The sequence below is a fragment of the Lagenorhynchus albirostris genome, chromosome 9 (assembly GCF_949774975.1).
Source record: "Lagenorhynchus albirostris chromosome 9, mLagAlb1.1, whole genome shotgun sequence".
NCBI lineage: Eukaryota > Metazoa > Chordata > Mammalia > Artiodactyla > Delphinidae > Lagenorhynchus > Lagenorhynchus albirostris.
In genome coordinates, this window is record NC_083103.1 from 62549869 (window position 1) to 62569574 (window position 19706).

Consider the following 19706-nt stretch of genomic DNA (forward strand, 5'->3'; position numbering starts at 1 on the left):
AATGCACATTGTCAGTCGTGCAAGTGAAAGTTGAAAATGTCATCCATCTAGATATTTTTAAATACCTTGATTTGAATGTATAGTTATTTATCATATCTCAAAACTGGCTCTATCTTACATTTTAAAGCTGTTTGGGGCTATATATACATAATCTATACAAAAAGAGATGGGTCTGAAATTTTGTAAAACTAACTGTTAGGTGATATCACTACTAAGAGGCTTTAAATGCATTCAGGTTTTTTGGTTTTTGTTTTTGTTTTTTTTTTAACACGTGCTGGAGAGCATTTCTAAAATGTTTTCAATTGTATTGAAAATGTGTTCTAGCCAAATTGAGAATTTGAGTTTAAAAGTTATTTTACTTTCCAAATTCAGGGTATATACAACGTTATGAGCAAATAAATAGGGCCACTAGGGAAGAAAGTGAGCATGCATTATTTGCCAGTCAGTCATTCACATCAGACATTTATTGAACATCTAGTTTGTGCCCATGGGAGATGCTGACCTATGTGCCAACATCTGTGTTTGAATTCCCAAAGATATGAGTTGCTGAAGTAGTTACTATTCAGTATTTAAGGAGTTATGTTTTGCTGAAGATGAGTGCCTTGATAGTTAGAGGTGTGCCTTTTAAGTTTGCTCTTTAACAAAGGCTCTTGGAAGTACTTCATTATTATTGTTGTTGTTAGATTTACATAATGTTATAGCTTGTTAATGGTAAAGCCATGAATAAACTTTAAGACTTCCGGCACCCATATAGAGACCTTTTAACTAAATTGTGCTGTCAACCCCTGATGGAATCTTATTCAGAACTTTTGTCATTACTAATGCTATTAAGTAAACATCTTCCATTTTAGTCTACATTTATATAAAACATTAGCTAAAAAACAGGATCCATTTCAAACGTCTGGGAAGGTATTAGGGCAGAATTGCCACCCCTCCCAGCCTCCACAAGATTTGAAAGGAGTCGTTAGGAGGCTTCTGGATATTCACGGCTCCACAAAGTCATGAGAAAAGTCATTAGGAGCTTTCTAGGTATTGAGCCAGGATCCTGAGACTGTGCAGGAAGGGACGCACTCCTTGTTTTTTGGGTAATTTTGCAAAGTCAAGTAAACCATTATGGGATAACAGCTCATTTGAAGAAGATGGCTACTATATGTCCCTTTTTACTAAATAGACTTCTTGCTTTTCACTGAGAAGCATTTGGGGAATATTTTTTGAAACATTTTCTGACAGAAAATGATTATGAAATAGTCTCTGAAAAGGCTGGATACCTGAGTCCTTCAAACCCACCCTCCTCACCTGCCCTCACTATATATAGTGTGTGTTATTGATGCCCAAACAGAGTTGGGAGAGGAAAAACAGACACGCACAAAAGGTCATGCCCTGGGTGAAGATCTCTCTAGCATTCATTACTTGTATGGTTTTCTCAAGCCTTTTAAAGTTGCTCTTTTTTTTTTTTTTTAGGTTCTGCTGGAGTATGCTACGTTCTTCCTATCAGTCTGAGTAGAGTTCTCACCTCTTCTACATTTTATAACCAAGGGCCAGGAAAATTGCCACACAGAGAACAGGCACTAAATAGATGTTTGAAATTACTGACAAAGCCGATTAGGTGTCTGTCAGGAATTATTTTAAGTGAAATCTTCCTGGAAGATAATTATGTTACTTTGTGACAATTTTTCTAGAATTCTCACCTTTTACTGAGATAGAAATCTGGGACTTCCCTGAAAATCCAGTGGTTAAGACTTCACCTTCCAGTGCAGAGGGTGAGGGTTCAATCCCTGGTTGGGGAGCTAAGATCCCACATGCCTCAGGGCCAGAAAACCAAAACATAAAACAGAAGCAATATTGTAACAAATTCAATAAAGACTTTAAAAAAATGGTCCACATCAAAAAAAAAAAAGACATGCTGAGATAGAAATCCTCTAGGTGGTCAGGAACTGTAAATCCTTGTAAATGTTTATTAAAATCCCCGTTGTTTGTAGTACATTAATGCAAAAGTACATTTTGAGGCAATGTCATTAGCTCATTGCAAAAAGGCAGCTATTAAGCAGGCAATCCAGTTGGCTTACTAATTTTCTGTAAAGTGTGTGAAACAGTGAATCTTAATATAGTTTATGCACAAATCATTTGTGCTTAATGGATCTACATTTTCACTCATATTTTATTAAAATCCTTTGCCGTGAGCTGCAGTCAGGTAACTAATTGTACATTGGTCAGAGAGTTGAAAACATTAGAGCCAGGTAACTGAAGTAATTGGGCAAGATGAGGTCATTTTTCCTCCAGCACCAGATGGGTACCATAGGTGGGAACCATAACTCTTGATCTCTTCTATATGACTCAGAAAAAAAATTAGAAATTAATATTGTTTTACCTTTTAAATAAAATATTTTATAGTAAAAGTTTTTGTTAAATACTGTTATTATAAAATGAAATATTTGACAACATGCTATGTTTTTGTGCAACAGTCAATTTAAACATTCAAATTCTAAAATAGAAAATAATATAAAAATTCAATTCTACATCTGAAACAAAAGAAAGCAAATTTTTTTCCTAGCTGATAAGTTTCTGTGACCTGTGATGGTATAATGAAACATTTTGGTGTGTAGCTTATAGAATTATTCTCAATACTTTCATATCTGAGAAGATATCCCTTAATATATTACCGTGTCTTAATATATGAAATCTTTTTGATGTGTCACCTTTGTGATTTTCAGTTAAAAAGTATTGTAGTATATTTGCATGCATGAATACTAGAATCTATTAGGATGCAGAGATGAACACGCTTGGCTAGAAAAGAAAAGTCTCAGCCACAAAGACTGAGCCTTGCTGGAGGTCTGGTTATGTAAGCAGCATGTCTGCGGGGGAAAAGTATGTTTTCATTTCAGAGTTTCTCCACTTTGGATCTGAATGACCTATGTAGATTGCCTTTTCAGTGATCCAAATCAGCGATGAAGGCTGACAGCAGCAAACCACTTGGATTAGTCTTTACACCTCTCATCATACTTCGCAGCAGGCAGACATCCTCTGCTTTAGTTACCTGAAATTTAAAGAAGCATAATCTGGAGCCATAACTAAAGGGGCAGAATGCTTATTAAGCGCTTTCTATATGTCAGACACTATGCTAGGTGCTTTAAATATTAACTTATTTACAGCGTTTAGAATAAAATTTTTTGTTGTTTTTGTTTTTTTGTGGTACGCGGGCCTCTCACTGTTGTGGCCTCTCCCGTTGCGGAGCACAGGCTCCGGACGCGCAGGCTCAGCGGCCATGGCTCACGGGCCCAGCTGCTCCGCGGCATGTGGGATCTTCCCGGACCGGGGCATGAACCCGTGTCCTCTGCATTGGCAGGCAGACTCTCAACCACTGCGCCACCAGGGAAACCCTAGAATAAGATTTTTGTTCTCACTTTAGGAAATGATAGAACTGAAGCTCAAAAAGATTCAGTAACCTACTCAAGGTCACACAGGTAAAAGATGGTGGATCTAGGATTGAAATATGTCTGCCTGATTCATCCACCTGTCCATTCATTCATTTGACAAGGACTGCATCTACTGTGCTAGGTGGGGAAATACAGTAATGCACAAGAATTACATCATCCCCACTCTCATGGAGTTTCCAGCCATTTTAACAAATATTTACAAAGGTTATGTTCTTTCTACCACACCCAACTACTAACACACTGATTGAAGGTTAGGCACTTATTTTCTTGAGATTAATAAAAATCAAAAGATAAAAATCTGTCAAGGAAGACTATGATCTTAAAAGATGTGCATTAGTATCCATACCAAATCCACAAGGTATTTCTGCTTCCCATAAAAATCTAAGAACCTTGGGCCTGATTTTCTCGTTTAAAAAATATTAGTTTTGATAGTTTTTATTATTAGTTACAAAAGCAATTAATAGCTGATGAACAGTTACTGTTAATGATAACACATTATTATTATCATTCTTCTTTTTATTTTGCATTTGTAAACCTCTTAACCATTTAAAAAACACTTTAATGTGTCCTTTTATTTGTTCTTTATAACAATCCTGGCCAAACCTAATTCTTTTGGATCCCAGTTCTAATTCTTTTGGAGCCTAGTCTCTTGGTGCTCATAGAAAGTTGTGCTTTTGTTTTGGCTTACTTTTTAAAAACTAAAAGACGTATGTCGAGCTGCTGTTACATGTGGTGCACTCTGCCAAACACTGTGGAGACATTAAATGATTGAAAAAGTTTAGCCCTTGCTCTTAAAGAAGCTTGACAGGGGCAACAGTTGTTGATGGATAATGTAAGAGAGTGAGTCTCAGACAGTTTTGGGTGGGGGAATGCTGCACCTGGGCTAAGCATGGAACTCACCAGACTCAAGAATCCAGTTGATTCATGAGGTCCCAGCATTGTGGTGGATGTTAGCTCTTGGGACATGGAAGCAATCTGGATGGAAGAGCCAGTTTTAAATTAAGTCCCAGCAGTGCTTTATTGCGTAAATACAAGTAGAGGGACAGAGAATTTATTTATTCTTCCTATGTCTCTTTTTAAAACAGGTATTTTTCTTTCTAGCTAAGCAACACAATGGAAAACACGTCAAAAACAAATAAAAAGGATATTCAAGATGGACCGCCAAAAGAGGTCAAATTGCCTATCAGTGAAGCACTTCTCGACTATCAGTAAGCTGTTTATGAAATCTCCAAGTTCCCATACATAAGTGGCAATCATTGCTGCTAAGACTCATATGACTCCAATGGAAAATGAAGTGCTCAAAAGCACTTCAGTAGTTGTGGCTTGCGGGCTCAGTAGTTGTGGCTCACGGGCTTAGTTGTAACTGAAGGACTTGAAATAGATCAGGAAAAGTTTGAGGAAGCGATGCTGAGCTAACCTCTGAAAGAGGAACAGGTGTTAAGGAGACATAGAGTGATGGACAGAAGGCTTATGGAAAAAAGGCTGGGGTGAGGAAGAGCTTATCACAGTCTAGGAAGTGAGAAATGGCAGATTGAGGGAGAGAGGGCAGAGCAGACTCTAGGGGTTTAGGCAAGGGTCAGATAAGCAGACCCCTGTGGAACACTTGGGCTTTGGAAATGGGAAGCCATTTATTGGAGGGCAACAAGGTTGAAAGTCAGGAGTCCACACTGCTGGTGACTAGGCCTTTGTTTAAGAGAATTGTTTTTAACAACATTCAGGAAAAATCCATCTCCCTGCAAGACTCCAAATCTATTCATATATTCTTTTTAGAAGATAGTGAGCGAAAGGATCAGAACACTGAGAGAGAAACATCCATGGGAAGGGACTTTTAACGAAGTTCCCTTTATTTTCTAGATAACAATTAAGTGATGACCAGATTGTACCTGCACTCATTTCTCAGCATAACTGAAAACTTCGCTCATCTTGTCTTAGCAGAGGTGGACAAAAAGTCCAGCTCTGTGATTACAATCTGGTCTCTAATCTGCTTCCACGGCTCACAGTGATGACGTCCACTTACAGCTCCTTCTCTCTCTTCTGGGTCAACCAGAGGGCAGTATTTCTCCTCTTTAACAGAGGTTTACAAAGAGGCACACGTTTAAAAGTTCTCATGATCTAGTGAGAGACGCAAGTTGAACATTCCCATGCTTTTGTTCTCTTTCCTTTGTTAAAACTAAATAAATAATCTCATGGACTGAACAGCCTAGGCCTCACTGTGCTCTTTCGGTGACGCTTTACTCATTCCATGTGTTCCGAGGTGACAGGACTTTTGTCACATGACAAATAGCCAGGACACCTCCCTCCACCATCTGAGGAAGGATTATCCAAGGGTCCCCTGGCAGCATCTTATATTTCTCTTATACAATCGCAGCTCCTGACAAAGAGCCGAGGGCACACAGTAGGTAGTCAATTCCAAACAGTTAACTTAAAACAAAATCTATCTCAAGAAAATAAAGTCATGAACCTATATGGTTGTTTGTGAAAAGCTGAGACTGCCAGTGTTGAACCTATAAAGTGATCATCTCTTAGTCTCTCCCCCACCCTGTATCCTCAGGGATTACGCTCCTAGACTCCCAGTGGATGCCTGAAATCACAGATAGTACCGAACCCTTTATATACTATGTTTTTTCCTATACATGTATACCTATGATAAAGTTTAATTTATTAATTAGGCACAGTAAGAGATTAACAATAATAAGTAATAATACAATAGAACAATTATAACAATATACTGTATTAAAAGTTATGTGAATGTGGTCTTTCTCTCCCTCTCTCAAAATATCTTATTACATAATGCTAAATCTATAAAGTGATCATCTCTAGGTAATGGTGGTTTTTATTTTTTCCTTTATACTTATTCCCCCAAACCCAGTTTTCTATAATGAGTATGTATATAGAGATAGAAATAGGTATGGATATAGTTGTGGGTTTAAAAAGATAAAATTGTAGATTCTTTTTTGGAATCCAACTTTGTTTTCTTTCTCAGAATTTTCAATGAAATTGCATGGAAGAAGGAAACACATTACTATGTTGAGGCAAATACTGAACAAACAACCTGTAATAAAAATAGAAAAGAGTTTTATACAAGCCAAACTGAGGACTATAGCCCAGGAGACACAGATTCAAGAAGCACTTGAATTGTGTTCCACTGACTATGAAATGGGGGGGCTTATATAGGCAAAAAACCACAGTTACACGTTGTTTGTCAAGAATTAGGATTGGAGCTGGCAAGAAGTAAGGGTGCTTGTTAAGCAAGGATTGGTTGGGGTCCAAAATCATCACACAGTTATAAGGGGAGACCTTGAGACCATAAGGTTGCGGCTGGCAGCTGCTGGCAGATATTATTTTGAAAACGTCTGGTGGTGTCTTTGAGTTTGATACAGTTCAGAAAATTCAGGTTGTCAGTGATGCAGGAATGTATATGAAACCACATCCACAACGACAAGTTTTAAAAACTTGAAGTTATCTCTCTAATACATATTTTAGTGAGTAAAATATACTCAGAAACACAAAATCACTTAAGATTCTTATCCCTAAATGGGTCTTTATAATAGGTTTAATACTTTATTTCAATTCAAATTAATTTAGATTAATTTTTAAATTTTATCTCATTAGTTTTTCCTAAGGCAAACAATTGTAAAATACATCTTGTCTTTGTTATCAGCTGTCAAATAAAGGAAAATGCAGTAGAACGATACATGGCTCAAATAAAGAAAATGAGAGAAAAGAACCAAAAGTATCAAGAAAGAGTAAGTATAAAATTTAAAGCCAATATCTAGTCATTAAACATTTACACAAATGCTTTAAAAAATTGTGAGTTATGATGAAATGAACTCTAGGAAATTATCTTCTTTAGCTCTTGGAGTTGATAAATTTACACTATATTTAAATACATTTTTGTACATGGGAGACAAGAGGATACTGCTGTTCTTATTACATTAATTATAATGTCAAAGGAAGTCAGCTTGAATTGTGTTATTTAGATCATGCGGACACTGAATCTTATGTTGAAAATTTTAAAGCTCTGCAACCACATTTATCTTTTAAATTCTTATTTAACCACACTATAAAACATTGGTTCTCTATTTTAAATTTCTGTATCTGTTTTCCTTTAGATTTTCAGAGTGTGTGCATATGTAAAGATTATCTGAAAAGTACAATCTCAGTTGTTAAAATGACTAATTTATTGTTTAAGTGATTTATTTTTATGAAATTAGAATAAAATGACTATCAAAGGGGTGCCGTGTATGACTCTCAGGACCAACAGAAATAAAGTTAGGAAGCAGTAAATGATGACGCATACAACTTAGCCCTTAAGGGGTCTCATGAGTGAGGAAATACTGAGGGTGTCTGCTCTTAAAACATTTATTTTATATGTACCCTGAAATTTCCACACCTGTTTTATTTGGCTTTTGTCTAAAAAGACTACAAATTTTAACAGAATTTGGGTCAGAGACCTAAATTTGCATCCTGACTGTACAACTTTCTGCTGATGTCATTTTGGCCAAACTGGTGTAAGCCTCAATTTCCCCCTTGTAAAATGAGGATTCCTGTCTTCCTTATAGGGTGAATTTGTTCGGCAAATATGTATTGGGCAAGACAAGCCCTGGTGGTGATATAACTGTGACCCTGACACTGTCATGATTCTGAAGAATCAAATACTTGCAATAGGATCGATGAAACTGAAGTCTGTGGATGAGAGTGGAAAGGGGAAGTCTGGCTTAGGCACTTGGAGGCAGGTTCCGCATGATGTGATTCCAGAGCACATGAGAGTGAGCTGCCATCCAGGGGCCAATGCACATCCCCTAGTGGTCAGCATGGGAACTCCCAGGCCAGCTTTGGGATTTCCATTTGGTTGTGGAAAGGACAACAGATCAGGACTGAGGAATCACTTTCCCATAACCCATCAACTGGAGCCAGAAACAAAGTTCTTGTTTCCATGAGGATTAGCTCAAGAATGCGATAGGTCTTGGAGTCATTAGTGGACCCAGCAGTGAGGAGCACGGTAATGCAGACTCTAGCTCAACCGTATGTATCTATTTCTTTCCATTTATGCTGCTATTGCCACAGTTTAAGCCACCATCTTCTCTTACCCATCCTTCCTCTAACCAGTACATTTTCCACAGTGCAACCAGAATTACCCTTGGAATACGGTAAACTTTTCAGTGCTTAAAACCCTGCAGTGGCTTCCTACTGCACAGAAAGTAAAATCCATAGTCCTTCCTAAAGTCTTCAAGGCCCTGCAAAAGTTGACCTCTGCTCACCTCTCCAATCTTGTCTCCAGCCGCCCCACCCTTTGCTTACCCCTGCTTCTTTTAAATATTAGAAAACCCAATCTTTTTCTTACTATGGTACCTTTACAACAAAAAGGCTGTTTCCTCTTTCTGAAATGCTCTTCTCTTGGCTAGCCCCTGTTCATTCCCCCCATCTGAGCTGGGATGTCGTGTAAAAATATTTCTCCATTATTCACTTGAAAGCCCTTTAGGCAGCAGCAATCAAATCTTATCTTTGTTTCTCCAGAAAGGCCCAGCATGAGTAGATGTTCAATAAATATATATTGAGTTGATTCACACAAACACCAGTGGGAGGAAAAAAATTTGAGGTCACAGATATTTAAATTGCTAAGTTAAACATGACTCATTAGCACGATATATTTTTCTCTTCAGTTATGTGGAAATCGGAAATGCCCCTCTCCCTTCCTACCCATCATCTCTTCCTATGTGTTTAGTTCTGTTTAGATGTTTATTATCTTTCTTTCTCTGTTTGCATTCATTGCTCCACTACATCATTAGATATTTCATAGTTCAGTATGTCCACATCCTTACTTCCCGACACATACTTTCACTTCTGCTATTCCCCTCCAGCCGCTCTAGCAAAAGTTGTTAATGACCAGTTAGCCAGGTTCAATGGACTCTTTGTAGTCCTTTCTTTACCCCTTACTCCTTCAGCAGTCATTCCTGTCATCTTGAAACTCTTTTTCCTTTGGGTTCCAGGATATCACTCTTAAATTTCCTTCTACTTCTCTGATCATTTCTTCTTGGTTTTCATTGTTTTTTTCCTAGAACCACCCTTTAATTAGGGTATGTATCGAGGTTCTGATCTCCATCCTTCTCTTTCACTCTAAACTCTCTCTGGATCATCTTATTTAACATCATGGCTTCAAATGCCATCTTCATGGTGATACTTCTCATATGTGACAGAATTCATAATCCTATTGAAAGGGTTCCCGACCCAGTTCCAACTTGTATGTGTGGAGGCTTCCTCTCACCAGCAAGAGAATCTCAGACACAAACAGGGTGTCTGAGAGTTCAGCTCAACTCTGACACTACCTACCGGGAGACAGAATCAGATTCCACAGGTAAAGGGCTCAGTCCCACAAGACCACCCTCCACTTCAGACGCCAGCTGCAAGCCCAGGTTGTTATTTGTGCTTCTGACCGACTGGCTATAAATCAGAGGCTTGCACAACCCCTTCCTCAGGTTCAATTAATTTGCTAGAATGGCTCTCAGAACTCAGGAAAACCCATTTACTCACTAGATTACTGATTTATCATAAAAAGGATATTAAAGGATATGAATCAAAATCAACAGCCAGATGAAGAGATACATAGAGCAAAGTCCTGAACAAAGGAGCTTCTGTCCTTATGAAGCTTGGGGCCTAACACAGTGTCACATGGAAGCTCTCTCAAAAAGGACCAAAAGACGCTCCTTGTTCCGGTTTTAATGGAGGCTTCATTACATAATCATGATTGACTAAATCATTGGCCAATAGCGGCTAATTCAACCTCAAGTCCCTCTCCCTTCCCCGGAAATCAGGGGGAGGGAATGAAAGTTCCAACCCTCTAATAATTTGGTTGGTTCTCCTGGCAACCAGGCCCCTTCCCTCTCTCCCCACCTATGGGATTCAAAAGTCACTTTCATTAACATAAACCCAATTGTGATGGCAGAAATTCCAAGGGTTTTGGGCACTGTGGACCAGGAACTATGGGTGAAAACCAAATATAGCAAAGAAATATGTTTTAGTCATCTGAATGACCAAATAAATATATTTTTATAGATTACAATATCACAACTATACACTAAAAAAAATGTAAAAACTGGTGAAATCCAAATAAAGTCTCTAGTTCAGTTAATAACATTGTACTAATGTCAATTTCCTGGTTTTGATACTGTACTATCATTAGATAAGATGTTATCATTGGGGAAAGCTGGGTGAATAGTAGATGGGAACTGTGTGTCCTATTTTGGCAACTTCTATTCTTGTTCTTGTGAGTCTTAAAAAGTTAAAAAAAAAAGACCATGAGATGGCCTTATAACAAAACAAAATTAATCCTTTCTTTGTAGCTTAATTACTAAATTTCCTTTCTTCTATTTTATAATGTGATAATTATTCTTACCTCAAATAATAAATGTACTTCACTTCGTAAGATAAATGTTTTTTAGCATATTGGTGGATATATTTAAATAAATTTTATTTTGGTATGTAGCTCAAAATAATTTTTCAGACATAGCGAATTTTATAACATTGTCAGACACATTTCCTTTCTATTTGAAATTCATACAGGATTTGGGAAGTTTAATATAGATGTTATTAAATTTATATATATGCCCTATACATGCATGTGGCCTTTTAGATTCCCAGGAATATGTCAGAGCTTTCAAAGCGCTCTACATCTCATTTGCAGCTTTCTTTTAAAGTTTTTTGGTCAGCTTGTTGTTTACCTCAACTTTTATTACCGCCTCAGGGAGCTGTAATGTTCAACAATTGTTGATTATTTTTGACAAACATCTGCCTCTGATTGTTTTTGACCAACATCAATCTGGGAAAAGGCTGGTCACACATTGGGTAAGCTCTGACTCAGGTCAAATAAAGACAAGGTTTCCCAGTGGGATTTTTCCAGGGAATTACCAGGTAGGTCAAATAATGACTGTTATTTGGGAATTGAGCTTTGGAAGAGTTCTGTTCCCCTCACTTCTCTCCATGACCCTCAACCCCAGGCTGCTAAGTTGCTGGTTTTTACCGTAACCTTGGGCTTTTGGTTTTTAGAGCACGTTAAAATGCCACAAAGCTCACTTGTCCTTACCAAGATTCAACCATTTTTCTTGAATAAACACTCCCTGGAAGTTACTGCAAAGCCTTTAATTTCAAGAGTTCTGAAAAGTTGATTTTGACAATTTTTGCCAACTTTTTCTCATTGCTTTTATGAAGGAGAGGATTTTCAGAAGTCTTATTCCACCATTCCTGCTTACATCATGCCCAATAAGATTTTACACAGAAGGAAAGAGATTCAGTTTTCAGATATATTATGAACCCTTCGGTACTAAAAATTCTTCAGAGACAGAATTATGATACTTTAGAATATTACAAACAAAAGATCAGAGAAGTTAAACGACCAAATTTTGAATATCATATCTTTTTAACCTTTTTTTTTTTTTTTTTTTTTTGCGGTACGCGGGCCTCTCACTGTTGTGGCCTCTCCCGTTGCGGAGCACAGGCTCTGGACGCGCAGGCTCAGCGGCCATGGCTCACGGGCCCAGCCGCCCCGCGGCACGTGGGATCCTCCCGGACCGGGGCACAAGCCCATGTCCCCTGCATCGGTAGGCGGACTCTCAACCACTGCGCCACCAGGGAAGCCCATATCTTTTAAATCTTTATTTCCATTTTTTTGAAATCACTCAAAGCCTGTCCAGTCCCAGTCTTTTTTTTTTTTTGGCCTGTATTTCTCAATACTGAGCATCATCATAAAGTTAATTGTTGCTTTCTTTCAGCTTATCAAAGTTTTAAATTAAAATTCTAATGCACTGAAATGGCAGTAATGTCACGCAGCCTGTGGAATAACTTAAAGAGCACTAAGGTTACATAATCCTGTCCAGGGAGTTTATTAAACTAGAAATCAAATTTTTCAGCCCTCAACTTTAAAGTTTGTTGGATTAAGTGTTAAAGAATTGAGTTTTAGTAGGCCGTAGCACTATCAATAAATCACAGATATTTGGATTACCTGAAAGAAGTTTGCTACCCAAACTGTGGGTTGCGGGCCAGCAGGCTTGGCATCACCTGGAGCTTATCAGAAGTGCATAATTGCAGGCTTCATACCAAACTTACTGAACCAGAATCTGCATTTTAAAAAGGTCCCCAAGTGTTGGGTATACACATTGAAGTCTGCAAAGCACTGGCCCAGAGAATAAATTTTGGGAAAGAAAATACTCTTACAGTAGAGTATCCATGTAGGTTAAGAGGATAAAAGATGTGAATATCAGAAATAAAATATAATGTTGAAAAAGCTATAGTAAAGAGAATGTTAAATTATAGGAAAAATAATTTTTAAAAGAAGTATTAGAATATTTTAAGTTTGTGCATTTTATTAGGTTTAAGAAATTGAAGGAGAGACACCAGGAAAGTGAGAATTAAAACTTAAAGGGAGGCTAAGAAAATTACAAGGAAAAGGTATTAAGTTCACACACAGTAAAATATCTCTACATATACATAATAAGCCAGGAAGGGCAAGAATAAACTCTAAGTTGATTAAGTAAGAAACTTGGAAACATAGGTGGGATATTCACAAAAGGAACACAGTCCATACTTCAGGTGTGGAGTATTGAAATAGTAACCATCACCCCAGAACAAGAGAATTAGGGTCATTTGTGAGAAAAACAAAGAATAATGTAAATTCCACAAGAGCAGTACTTTTGTCTATTTTGTTCACTGATATATTCCTAGCGTCTAGAAGACTACCTGGCATATGGTAGATGCCCCATAAATATTGACTAAATGAACGATGTTTCCTAGAAAAGCAAGGTGTTTGTGGGAGTTGAAGAAACTGACCTCTGAAATCTAATTTTAATGTTCACCGATCCTATGATAGGGTGATAGACTGGCAGATTAATAACGCAGGTTTTAATATGTAACTTTCTCTTCAGTGATTACTGTATTGATGGGTTTAATTTTGAGTCTTCCATATTCCATATGTTCTTTAGACATGTTATTGAATAACTTATTTCATTAAATATCTGTCATTTTGCAAACCTCAATGTGTAACTCTATTTGAGGGAAATCAATGGAAGTACTTCAGCAGATGTAATTAACAACTGTTGATATTCATGACAGAATAAACGCTTAAAGGATGAACAGATTTGGCACATAAGGAACCTACTAAAGGAACTGAGTGAGGAGAAGTCAAAGGGATTAGCAGTTGTAACAAGAGAGGAAGTTGAAGAAGCAATGAAGGAAAAATGGAAGTTTGAAAGAGACCAGGAACAAAACTTGAAAGGTGATTTAGAAACTTAGAAAATTATCATAAAGCTGTATCGAGTTATTTCTTGAATGTATTAATGCTTTTGTCTCCTAATATGTTCAAAAGGCTGTGAACACATTTCAAATGACATCATCACCACAACCACAAACACATATAAGTAAGTGGACGAGAGAGGGAAATAAAGTGGGTGGAGATACTGAAGCCAAGCGAGGAGGAGGAGTAAGGGCAGTGATTAAAAACAAAGACAGGGCTTCCCTGGTGGCGCAGTGGTTGAGAGTCCACCTACCAATTCAGGGGACACGGGTTCGTGCCCCAGTCCGGGAAGATCCCACATGCCACGGCTGGGCCTGTGAGCCATGGCCACTGAGCCTGCGTGTCCGGAGCCTGTGCACCACAACGGGAGAGGCCACGGCAGTGAGGGGCCCGCGTACCGCAAAAAAAAAAAAAAATCCTATCCCTTCATCATAAACTTGCTGTTCAGATTTCTAAAACTTTTGCCAGAACCTCTATAAATACCATCTCAGCTAGGAAGCTGGAAAACAAGGGAGAGACTTGAGTGCTCTCAGGAAGCAGTATTAGAATCTGAGAGGCGAAAAAATGGACTAGATTTTCTTGAGTTTCCCCAAGCATTTTAGAGAGCCTGCTTACCCAAGCGCTTGGCGCAGAGCAGGCATTCCCTTTGTAGATATTTGTTATTTTGAAAGAAATAGTTACCAACGCCAAAGGTCAATCAGCAAATTTCATTTTTGGGGGGGGGGGTGTCTCTAAAACTTTCCCATAAGCCTCCTCCTGCCAAGTCCCTGTGTGAACAACAGTGATGTCATGAGGTGGTAGACGTATTTCCTGGTCGGGCTCCTGTCTAGGAGAGTTCTGCTTATGTTCGGAAGGAATGCTTTAAGAAGTCACACCCTTGAGATGGGTGTGAGACCAAAGCAGATACTTAGATGTGCTCCCTAAACTGCCTTCAAAGGGAATGGGCCCGGTTAGTTAAGGTGTGCCCGTCTGTGGTTTGGGCTGAGTGCTGGGGTATGTGTGTCATACAAGACTGGGGACATGCTGGGTGACTAAGAACAGGAGGGCTGGGCATGTGCAGCGGTCCAAGGAAGAAAGAAGCCCACAGATGCTGAGGAAGAGAAGGAAAGAGAGAACAGATGTGTCTACAAAGGATCCCTGAGGCAGTGACATGTTGTACCAGGTAGTCAGTCACTTTCAACTCAGTTTGGTCCGTGGAGCAGCAGCTGGAGCTTCACCTGGCAGCTTGTGATAGTACAGAACCTCAGACCCCCATCCGGACCTGCTGAATCAGAATCTGCATTTGGACGGGATCCTAGGGGAGTCCTGCGCACAGTAAAGTTTGAGAAGTGCTGACAAAACTCCCTTCTTCCAATGTTTAGTTAGGACTCTTTCAGCTGCAAGGATAAAAATCCAATCCAAACTAGTCCAAGCATAAAGAAGATGTTAATTTTTTCTTGTAACCAGACAGAAAAGGCAGAGTGCTACTGACCTGGACCCAGAGCCTCACATGCTGTCAGATCTCAGCGTCTTTTTGTTAATTTCCGTGTCGTGCCCCCCTCTCTCCCCCTGTATCACCCTCCCTCTTTTTCCCACCTCCTCTCCCTCCACCCGCTGCTCCTCTTACACGTCTTCTCTCTCTGCCTTCCCCCTGAAAGTTGGCTCCTTTTTCTGAGAATGTTCTCCCCGTGAGGCTGGAATTCTGACCAGAGACACCTCTGAACTTACCTCCTTATAACCTCAAAGTGGAGACAAAAGAGACATGTTTTCCACCAGTGAAAATATTTCTAGGGGAGGACTCCGAGCATTTGCCCAGCTTGGGGCACCTGCTCAGCCCTGGACCAATCCCTAAAGCCAGGAGAAGGGGCGGCTGTAATCGGTCTACTTATATGACAAGGGACAGGAGACATGTGTTACTAGAAGGGAAGAGAGAAAGGGGTTCTGAGAAAGTAGAGCAACAGTCACTACACCCCCCTCTCTTTCAAAAGCTTCAGTGACATCAATCAACCCTCCCCACAAAGACTGAACATGGTGCAGGGCTGAGACAGCAACAGTCTGCCCACATCGGAGGACAGCTGATCACTGGGGTGCAGTGTTCTTAATTGTTTAATGATAATAACAAGTACCATTTATTAAGGGAGTTTAAAATATATTATCTTATATTCTTAATATATTAAGTATATATTAAAATAGATATATTAAAAATATATTATCATGTCTTGGAAAAAGACATGTCTGGAGAACTCCTGGACCTTTGGACTGAAGAACACCTCTCTGGCCTGAATGGGATGCTTCAGTCATAAACATCGATTGAGCACCAACTAAATGCCAGACTCTGTGCCAAGTGCTGGGTGGACAGAGATGAATAAGACGTGGTCTTGCCCTCAGAGGCTCTCAAACAAGATGGTGCGTGGTAGTGCGTCAAATAGCCATTCAGTTCATCGGACCTGGCTTTTTGTAATGCTGCCTTTTCCAGAATATTCAGCAGCATGATACTCAGCCTAAAGACTGAGTAGAGTATCATGTGTAGGAAGTACACCAGGGCAAGCTGGAAGTCTATATGATTGAGAGGCTCCATATTTGTACACACGTAACTGGGGAACTTACCTTTCACTCTGAAGTCTCACTGTGTGGGCTTAGGGGAAGGCAGGTTATTATGACTATCATATGCTATCATTTCACACAAGGGAAGCTCAAACAATTGAAATTTAAATGATGGAATCAAACAACTTACCTACAAAAATGGTCGCCAAGTACTGTGGAAGGATGTTAAGTTGAAATCACTTTGCCCAGACACATAATGACCAGAAAAATGACAATTTACTAATAAAAAGTATATGCGACATAATATATTGTACAAAACAGGACACTTATCAAGCTATCACAGGCATAATTTAAGCTTGTGGGTCCCTAGGCATATAGGTTGATTGCATGTTACAGCTCTCAATCACAGCCCCCAACCACACAACTACTTTATAATTGGAAGTCTAATTTTACTTAGATTTTGAATCATGAGGGATAAACAATAGTTTGAATAGTTTAGATTTCCCTAAATTATAGATATAAAATAGTATTTAAGAGTTGATATTTTCACATCAGACCTTAACTTCACAAAAACAGATTGCAACATATAATGGTTGCAAGGACAATAGAAATGACAGAAAGTCTCGATTTTCTTTCAACAGATATGCGCATCCAAATAAATAATGCTGAGAAACTGTTTCTTGAGAAACTCAGTGAGAAAGAATATTGGGAGGAGTACAAGAATGTAGGGAGTGAACAACATGCTAAACTCATTACCTCCTTACAGAATGACATCAACAGAGTTAAAGAGAATGCTGAGAAAATGTCAGGTCAGTTGCAAGAAAGCTGGTTCAGATTCAATAAAAAAAATCTTCCAGGGGCAGACATTTGGTGGAAGAAAGAAACGGGTACCCCGAATCATCCGTTACTCTCAGCTGTCAGCACAAGCACTATGCGCCTAAGGATTAGGTGAAGGGAGGAAGTAAAGAAACTACCCCAGGACCACCTATGGAACTGAGAAGGGGAAGTAAAGGGATGGGAGTGTGTGCCTCTGTGTGTATAGAAACACTGCAACCGACTTTGAGAAAGAAGCTTCATTCAGTGGGTGGGTGTCTGCCTGCTCTCACACCTGGGTCTGGGCCAATTCCACCAAGGTGGGAGGGTCCTGGGAAGGGGTTATATTAGAGAAGGAGTTCACCTGAGGCAAGCTGAGGCAACCCACCCAGGCTGGACAACCAGAATCGTTATAGAAAAATGGCCAAGTAAATGCTAAGTTGCAGTTGGCGGGGGGGAAAAAAACTGGAGAACAAACATAAGACAGGAAGTGCAGAGGGTATGGAGCAGGGCGGCCTCGGGCATAATGAATCTTACCAGGATCAGAGCTGGGAACCATGAGGCCGGCCAGCTGTCTGTCACTGAGGCATAGTGGCTTAAAAGAACACCAGACACTCAGAGACAAGAAAGTCCTAGGGTAGAACAAACTGGAGAAATCTGGCCTGAAAGAACACTGTGGGTGGATGGCAGTTCTGAGCCCAGCTGGTAATGGTACCCTGTTTTGTGGAAGGAGCGTTCATTCGGGGTCGTTCCCACTATCCCCTCTGAGGCTCTGTACAGTCAGTCTGCTTCTAGACCAATGTTTATGTAAGTTTCTCAGCTCAGCGCCTCTGTACCACAGTGGTAGTGTAAATTTGGCCCCAAATCAGTTACAATTTTTCAAAAGCTTCTCCTCCCCAAAAGAAGAAAGTAAGAGTGACACCCTCCTACCCCTGTCAATCCCCCAGCCACTGAGATCCTTCCTCTAGATAAAAACACTATTACCAGTTCCTTATGTAACCTTTCAGAAAGAGTCCATGCATGTTTCAGTATGTACATATATGTCACAAGCAGCATGCCACAGATGCAATTTTTCACTTGCTCTTTCAGGTAACAATATGGACATCCTTATAGATGAGTACATATTAATACTTCCTCATCCTCCCAACGGCTACTTTGTTTTGTTGTACCATAATTTTTTAAAGTCCCCTACTCAAAAGCATTTAGGTTGTTTCCCATCTTTTACTATTACAAATAATACTGCAGTGATTATCCTTACACAATCTCATTTTACTACGATGAATACCCTCGTATGTATGTAATTTCAGTTATGTGCATCTCTAAAGGGAAATGGCTGGCCCAAACAGCCTATTCATTTTTACACTGATAGGCATGGCCCTGCGTAGAGGTTGTACCAAATGTACTCCGGCTGGTGGTGGTGAAGATGTCTGTTTTCCCACTTCTTCAACAACAGGGGTTGTGATCCACCTCTTTGTTCTTTGCCAGTCTTATAGGTAGAAAATGGTATCTCATTGTAGCTTTAATTTCCATTTCTCTTACTATAAGCAACAGTGAATATCTTTTTATAAGTTCAAGAACCATATGAATTTCCTTTCTGTTCACATCTTTGCCCATTTTTCTATCGTGCTGTGGAGCTCTTTACATTTCAAGGAAATTAGTTCTTTAACTGTGATATAAGATGCAAATATTTTTCCCATTTGTCATTAGTCTTTTGTTTATGCAGTGTTTGTATGAGGAAATTTTATAGTTTTATCGTGCCTAACTTATCACTTTGATTTTATGATTTCTGATATTACAAACACATTCTCTAATATTTTTCTTCTAGAATTTTTATGGCTTCATTTTTATATTTAATCTCTGACTTTTTTGTGTGAGATAGGAAACCAACCTTATTTTTTGCCAGATGGCTTTCCAATTGTCCCAACATCACCTATTAAATAAGCCATTTTTACCCTATGATCCAAAATGCTAACTTTATCATACTTTCATTTCCCATGTGTTATTTGGATCTCTTTCTGTCTTTTCTATTCTGTTCCATGGATCTATGTATTTGTGTAACAATACCACACTTTAAAAATTGTTACTGTTCTAGTATGCTTAAAATTTTTAAAATAATTTTTCCAGCATTCCTTTATTTTATGGTTTTTAAGTAGGAAGAGTGATCTTCTCATATAAACTTAACCCGTTATCCTGATTAGAAATTTGGATGATTTCTTTGAGCTGAAAATTTCATGCTATTGTATCCAACTTTGTGGTGGGGGTAATAACATTTATATGCTGCTGGTTGAGCCTTGGCGTATAGCCTGTTTTAAGTGTCATGGGATAATGGCTGTTATGGGCTTATCTTATTTGCCATTAGTTTTAGGCACTTCTCCTAACCATACAGCAGCAATTCTGCCTGGGGATGATTAAAGCACCTTGGGGGCCAGTAACTGGGCACAATGAATATGAGTAGAACTCCTAAATTAAATTTATCTGAAGTCTTACTACCACCATCTCTTCTTTTCCTCTCACCTCTCTCCTTCTTCCATGACTTTTCTAGAATTCTCCCACACCCATGATCATGGAGTTTGTGTTAGCTAGACTGCTTTAATTGCAAGGAACAAGTACTTTAGTCGAAAGGGGCTTTATTGTAAGTGAAACATGATATTAAA

General features: G+C 39.0%; 1 protein-coding gene across 1 annotated transcript in view; it reads left to right on the plus strand.

Annotated features, from left to right (window-relative positions):
* Nucleotides 1-4547: 4547 nt before the first annotated feature.
* Nucleotides 4548-19706, plus strand: part of CCDC83 (coiled-coil domain containing 83) — a 37810-nt gene continuing 22651 nt past the window's right edge. The window contains exons 1-4 of the mRNA XM_060157873.1: nucleotides 4548-4642; nucleotides 7096-7180; nucleotides 13536-13698; nucleotides 16881-17048. Of these exons, the coding sequence (XP_060013856.1) occupies nucleotides 4548-4642; nucleotides 7096-7180; nucleotides 13536-13698; nucleotides 16881-17048 (511 nt within the window). The remainder of the gene's footprint in view (nucleotides 4643-7095; nucleotides 7181-13535; nucleotides 13699-16880; nucleotides 17049-19706) is intronic.